The following is a 7,500-nucleotide window of genomic DNA, read 5'->3' as shown; positions in this document are numbered from 1 at the left end:
TCCTACGCTAGCTAAAGTTAGTCCATTTGTAGACATAAAAACGAAAGAATAAACTTTAATTCAAAATTCTTATTATTGAATTTTTTATTTGATGTTAGCTTTGCATATTTATGAATATTCATAGATCTGGAAATTTTGTATTTTTAGTAGACAAAATAAAAAAATGAAAAAAAAAAACTGTTTTTAAACAATTTCCAGCTGTTGATTTTTTTTTTATATAATACAAAATTTATTATTGAAATTTTAGGCGAATTCTACAGATGTTCATACTGCTCTAGAGCACAGATGTTAGTGTCTGATCCTAAAAGCTTCTGTTCTGCTTCTTCTTCTTGTCACTCAGAGCCGTTCAGCGCGTCCGTGTGGGTGATGATGTTCGTTATGCTGCTGCTGGTCACCGCCATGGCTGTGTTCATGTTTGAGTACATCAGTCCTCTGGGCTTTAACAGGAACCTGGCCCAGGGCAAAGGTACGGTGCAGTAATGACCACTTCCTGCTCCTGTGGATGCTCTAGTACTGAAGGTCACAGAAACCTGCTCAATTAGGAACTCCTTTATGTTCCTTGAGTAAACGAAAGCCTCAGGCCAAAGGATAAACCATAAAACTGTTACAATCCCAACACAACTATGCACAGGCACTAATCTACACAGAGATACAGACACTAATCTACACAGAGATACAGACACTAATCTACACAGAGACACAGACACTAATCTACACAGAGACACAGACACTAATCTACACAGAGACACAGACACTAATCTACACAGAGACACAGACACTAATCTACACAGAGATACATACAACTCCTCTACACAGAGACACAGACACTAATCTACACAGAGATACATACAACTCCTCTACACAGAGACACAGACACTAATCTACACAGAGACACAGGCACTAATCTACACAGAGACACAGACACTAATCTACACAGAGACACAGGCACTAATCTACACAGAGACACAGGCACTAATCTACACAGAGACACAGACACTAATCTACACAGAGATACATACAACTCCTCTACACAGAGACACAGACACTAATCTACACAGAGACACAGACACTAATCTACACAGAGATACATACAACTCCTCTACACAGAGACACAGACACTAATCTACACAGAGACACAGGCACTAATCTACACAGAGACACAGGCACTAATCTACACAGAGACACAGGCACTAATCTACACAGAGACACAGACACTAATCTACACAGAGATACATACAACTCCTCTACACAGAGACACAGACACTAATCTACACAGAGATACATACAACTCCTCTACACAGAGACACAGACACTAATCTACACAGAGACACAGGCACTAATCTACACGGAGACACAGGCACTAATTTACACAGAGACACAGGCACTAATTTACACAGAGACACAGGCATTAATCTACACAGAGACACAGGCACTAATCTACACAGAGACACAGGCACTAATCTACACAGAGACACAGACACTAATCTACACAGAGACACAGGCACTAATTTACACAGAGACACAGGCACTAATCTACACAGAGACACAGACACTAATCTACACAGAGACACAGGCACTAATCTATGCAGAGACACAGACACTAATCTACACAGAGACACAGACACTAATCTACACAGAGACACAGACACTAATCTACACAGAGACACAGACACTAATCTACACAGAGACACAGACACTAATCTACACAGAGATACATACAACTCCTCTACACAGAGACACAGACACTAATCTACACAGAGACACAGACACTAATCTACACAGAGACACAGACACTAATCTACACAGAGATACATACAACTCCTCTACACAGAGACACAGACACTAATCTACACAGAGACACAGACACTAATCTACACAGAGACACAGGCACTAATCTACACAGAGACACAGGCACTAATCTACACAGAGACACAGGCACTAATCTACACAGAGACACAGACACTAATCTACACAGAGACACAGACACTGCTTCACTGCCCCACACAGAGACACAGACATTGCAGCACTGCCCCACACAGAGACACAGACACTGCTTCACTGCCCCACACAGAGACACAGACACTGCTTCACTGCCCCACACAGAGACACAGACATTGCAGCACTGACCCACACAGAGACACAGACATTGCAGCACTGACCCACACAGAGACACAGACACTAATCTACACTGGGACACAGACACTGCAGCACTGCCCCACACTGAGACACAGACACTGCTTCACTGCCCCACACAGAGACACAGACATTGCAGCACTGGCCCACACAGAGACACAGACACTGCTTCACTGCCCCACACAGAGACACAGACACTGCAGCACTGCCCCACACAGAGACACAGACACTGCAGCACTGACCCACACTGAGACACAGACACTAATCTACACTGGTACACAGACACTGCAGCACTGCCCCACACTGAGACACAGACACTGCAGCACTGCCCCACACAGACACAGACACTGCAGCACTGCCCCACACAGAGACACAGACACTGCAGCACTGCCCCACACAGAGACACAAACACAGACACTAATCTACACAGAGACACAGACACTGCAGCACTGCCCCACAGAGACACAGACACTGCAGCACTGCCCCACACAGAGACACAGACACTGCAGCACTGCCCCACACAGAGACACAGACACTGCAGCACTGCCCCACACAGAGATACAGACACTGCAGCACTGCCCCACACAGAGACACAGACACTGCAGCACTGCCCCACACAGACACAGACACTGCAGCACTGCCCCACACAGAGACACAGACACTGCAGCACTGCCCCACACAGAGACACAGACACTGCAGCACTGCCCCACACAGAGACACAGACACTGCAGCACTGCCCCACACAGAGACACAGACACTGCAGCACTGCCCCACACAGACACAGACACTGCAGCACATCCGTTGCCCAACCTCTTCCTTACTATCGATTGAGTTTGATTCGCTTACGGATAATAAATTTTACTTCCTCCTTCAGCCTTCGCCTTCAATGTCCGCCATGGACCTTCGTCATCACTCGTTCGCTGGCCCGCTTTCTGATCCGTAAAGGATTTTTTAAAAATCGGAAATACGAGCGAGATTTGTGTCCGCACCACTTTCAGTTATATCAGACCTGCTAAATAGCTTAACGTTCACTTTAGGGCAGAATCGCTGGTTCTAATAGGTTACCGTTGCTATAGTAACAAAACAGGATTCCATAAAACGTCATAGTAACTGCATCTGGTTCACAATCACGATGCTGCATCACCTGTAATCTGATGGTGTTCCTAGAACAGAGTGTTTTCTCACACTCCTCTGCAATGCGTCATTAACAAACATGTCTGAGCAACGAACACCGATTAGACCAATTAAAATAATTCCTGAAGGTGAATCTGACCTGTACGCTACGCCGCACTCCATCTATTCGAAACGAACGCTAACTCAGCGTTTTGACTACATACTGTACATCGTGACCCGCGGCACCGGCGTTTCTTTATTACAGAGCAGCTTCCTGTGACAGAGCAAACAGGAAACATTAAAGGTTTCCCTGTCGAGTGGTGCCGTATTTACAGAAGCCAAACCGATGTCGTGTTTCAGACCCCCACGGACCGTCCTTCACCATGGGCAAGGCGGTGTGGCTGCTCTGGGGTCTGGTCTTCAACAACTCCGTCCCCGTGCAGAATCCCAAAGGCACCACCAGCAAGTTCATCGTGTCCGTGTGGGCCTTCTTTGCTGTCATCTTTCTAGCCAGCTACACTGCAAACCTGGCCGCCTTCATGATCCAGGAGGAGTTCGTGGACCAGGTGACGGGGCTGAGCGACAAGAAGGTGAGACTTCACTTCCTGAACTTTTCAGCTTCAAATAATGGAGTATATCATTCATTCATTCATTCATTCATTCATTCATCTTCTACCGCTTATCCGAACTACCTCGGGTCATGGGGAGCCTGTGCCTATCTCAGGCGTCATCGGGCATCGAGGCAGGATACACCCTGGACGGAGTGCCAACCCATCACAGGGCACACACACTCTCTCATTCCCTCACACACACACACTACGGACAATTTCCCAGAGATGCCAATCAACCTACCATGCATGTCTTTGGACCGGGGGAGGAAACCGGAGTACCCGGAGGAAACCCCCGAGGCACGGGGAGAACATGCAAACTCCACACACACAAGGCGGAGGCGGGAATCGAACCCCCAACCCTGGAGGTGTGAGGCGAATGTGCCACCGTGACCCCCTGTATATGATTCACTGCTTCACAGATGAGTTTTTTTTTCATGCGTCTAATCTGAATATATCTGATATCTTGAAACATTTTTAGACAGTCATGTTAACTAAACAAGTGAGCAGTCCTCGTCCCCACCTCCATTATTAACAGTGATCGCTACGACTAGCTACAAATCCTGCTGAGCTACTGTAAGCTAGCTGCAGTGTTTCGCTATGCTAACAGTCAGAGTGACGTATCAAATTAATATTTTTATGCTTTACCACATGAACTCAGCTAGCTAAAGGCTTACATGTTAGTGTTTACACAGGTCGGACGTTTGGGGTTAGCGTATCATTGACACGCTGCTTCTTTAAGGGATATAATAACGGCTCTGAGATGATCTGCACCGTCTCAATCGTCGCTGCTGAAAACATGATGGAAAAATCTTCGTCTCGCTGTTTTTTCTCCCTAAAGATGATCTATAACACCGCGGTTAACACAAACATAATGAAGACGATGGTTTCATTTATTTTTTACAAAAGTAAAAGTGCATTAACGAGAGCACACGCGCGGCGCGCGGCGAGGCACGCTGTTGATTTATTTCCTCTCGCAGCGGCTCTGACGTTAGCGAGTTTTACACGGAGCTAATAAACCCCGCAAAGCAGCAGCTACGTTCGCTACAGCATTAACGTAACCCGGCGTTTACTTCCTCATTTTTATTCCTGCTGTAATTTATACCCAGAGCACGGATTATAACACACACTTCATAATCCTGAATAAAGAGCTCAGAAGAGCGGTAATAAAGGAGTAAAAGCTACGACTCGTACACCACAGCGCTGCTGAACTCTTCCTTCTGTACGTCACATCACTTCCTGTCACAGATTGTCTGCTGCTTTCTTTCTGTATTAGTAACACACTTGTTCTAACACCTCATCGTTTCCATAGCAACAACTTGTTCACGCCAAACATATTTATATGAGTCAGTTGTTTGCTATTTAACCTTCATGGGAGGAAGGAAGAGAAGGAGGGGAGGATGGGAAGAGGAGAGGAAGGAAGGAACAAACAAACACACAAATGAATGAGAAAGGATAGAATGAAGGAAGAAACAAAGGAATGAATGAATGAATTATTTATTTATTTATTTATTTATTTATTTATTTATTTATTTATTGATGATGAATGAATGAGTGAAGGAAGGAAGGAAGGAAGGAAGGAAGGAAGGAAGGAAGGAAGGAAGGAAGGGCGGGAGGGAAGAGGTGAAGAAGGAAAGAACAAACAAACACACCAATGAATGAGAAAAAATAGAATGAAGGAAGAAACAAAGGAATGAAGGAAGGAAGGAAGGGAGGGAGGGCAGGAGGTCAGTAGAAAGTAAGGAAGGATGAGAGAGAGAGAGAGAGAGAGAGAGAGAGAGAGAGAGAGAGAGAGAAGAACAAATGTTGAACAAATGCATGAAGGAAAGAAGGAAGGAAGGAAGGAAGGAAGGAAGGAAGGAAGGAAGGATGGAGTCTTCAGTGTCATCACTTTTCTACAAGCTATTTCTTAAACAAAGAGTGAGTCCTGATTAACGAACATATAATTAGTCTCTCATCAGATCAGTAAACAGACTGAAAAAAAACATGTGCAATCTAAATAATGCTGAGTTTCACACGCTAGTCGTGTGCAGTATTAGCCGCGTTAGCAAAGAAGGGAATGAAAAGAAAGAAAAAAACAAAACAATCCTCTTTTCTTCTAACGAAAGGAAACGATCGAATATCGACGAGACTAATAATAACGAATCCGCCGTCTTTTAAACATTCCGTCGGATCTGATGAAAATAAAGCATCTTTTTTTCCCGCCACGCTGCACCATATAAAGGAAGCGTTATGAAGGAAATGCGACTAATTAAAGACCCGCCGTTTTCTCGCTCTGTCGCTTCTCATGTCGCCGCTTTACACGTTGTGCTGAAGCAGCAAAAAAATAATGAATAAAGAAAAATTCAGTACGGTGCAGAGACTTGTATAAAGAGCTTCGTTTAAACACTGACGTTCTTATACGGACCACCTCAACCTCCTCACCTGTGGGGTTTATTTACTGTACACATGTCTCATGTCTCATGTCTCACGTCTCACGTCTCACGTCTCACTCCGCAGTGGCGTTAATAAGAAAATCATATGAAAGAAGACACTCAGGAATTAAATCCAAATCAGACGAGGAATAAGAACAAGCCGGACGTTCGGCGCCGGACCGTCTCGGTGTGATGTCACCGAGGAGACGCCGTTCTTACCCCCGAGGGGTTATTTTCTGATCACAGAAGTGTTTTTACTCGCCGACGCTGTTTTTTTCCTTCTGTACAGGACGTTTGTGTGCGATCTGTTACAGGAGTCGAGAAGCTCGCGAGCTGTCAGGATCGTCTTCATTGTTATTCTGTTCACATGATGACACTCCAACAAACCGCTAGCAGGCTCTTAACAAGACTGGAGCACTCGATCTCATCCACACACACACACACACACACACACACACACACACACACACACACACACACACACACACACACAGAGCTGAGATGTGTATTTATCGGCATTACTAAATCACAGTAATTATACGTGAACTCTAGTCTGTGGAGCTGCTCGGTTAATCAGCGGTTTGATAAACTGAGCTAAAAAACACTCGTCCTGACGGCGAAGTGTCTCCTGCATCGAGTGACGCCATCAGAACGGCGTAGATCTCGTCCGTAGTCATGGGAATCCTTTAATGCTAATAAATAAATAAATAAATAAATAAATAAATAAATTCATTCATACTTTTCGTACCGCTTTATCTGAACTTCTCGGGTCACTGGGTCAGGCGTCTCAGGCGTCATCGGGCATCGAGGCAGGATACACCCTGGACGGAGTGCCAACCCATCACAGGGCACACACACTCTCATTCACTCACACACTCACACACACACACTACAGACAATTTTCCAGAGATGCCGATCAACCTACCATGCATGTCTTTGGACCGGGGGAGGAAACCGGAGTACCCGGAGGAAACCCCCGAGGCATGGGGAGAACATGCAAACTCCATACACAAGGCGGAGGTGGGAATCGAACCCCCAACCCTGGAGGTATGAGGTGAACGTGCTAACCACTAAGCCACCGTGCCCCCCCCCCCCTAAATAAATAAATGAAAGAATAAATTAATTAATTAATCACTGTATGAGAAGCGGCGTTTTACTAACAGAAAACATTCACAGTGAGATCTTCAAACCGTACGAAATGATACGAGATGAAGCTAATCGTCTTTTCATTT

The 7,500-nt window shown here is 45.3% G+C and overlaps 1 protein-coding gene across 2 annotated transcripts in view; it reads left to right on the top strand.

Annotated features, from left to right (window-relative positions):
* The window catches only part of grin2aa (glutamate receptor, ionotropic, N-methyl D-aspartate 2A, a), a 119,159-nt gene that overhangs the window by 101,889 nt on the left and 9,770 nt on the right, over positions 1–7,500 (top strand). For both annotated transcript variants that reach the window (XM_047800634.1, XM_047800635.1), the window contains 2 exons: positions 341–466; positions 3,607–3,836. In XM_047800634.1, the coding sequence (XP_047656590.1) occupies positions 341–466; positions 3,607–3,836 (356 nt within the window). The remainder of the gene's footprint in view (positions 1–340; positions 467–3,606; positions 3,837–7,500) is intronic.

Source organism: Tachysurus fulvidraco, chromosome 15 (genome assembly GCF_022655615.1).
Source record: "Tachysurus fulvidraco isolate hzauxx_2018 chromosome 15, HZAU_PFXX_2.0, whole genome shotgun sequence".
Classification (NCBI taxonomy): domain Eukaryota; kingdom Metazoa; phylum Chordata; class Actinopteri; order Siluriformes; family Bagridae; genus Tachysurus; species Tachysurus fulvidraco.
This window is presented reverse-complemented; position numbering and strand designations above follow the sequence as displayed.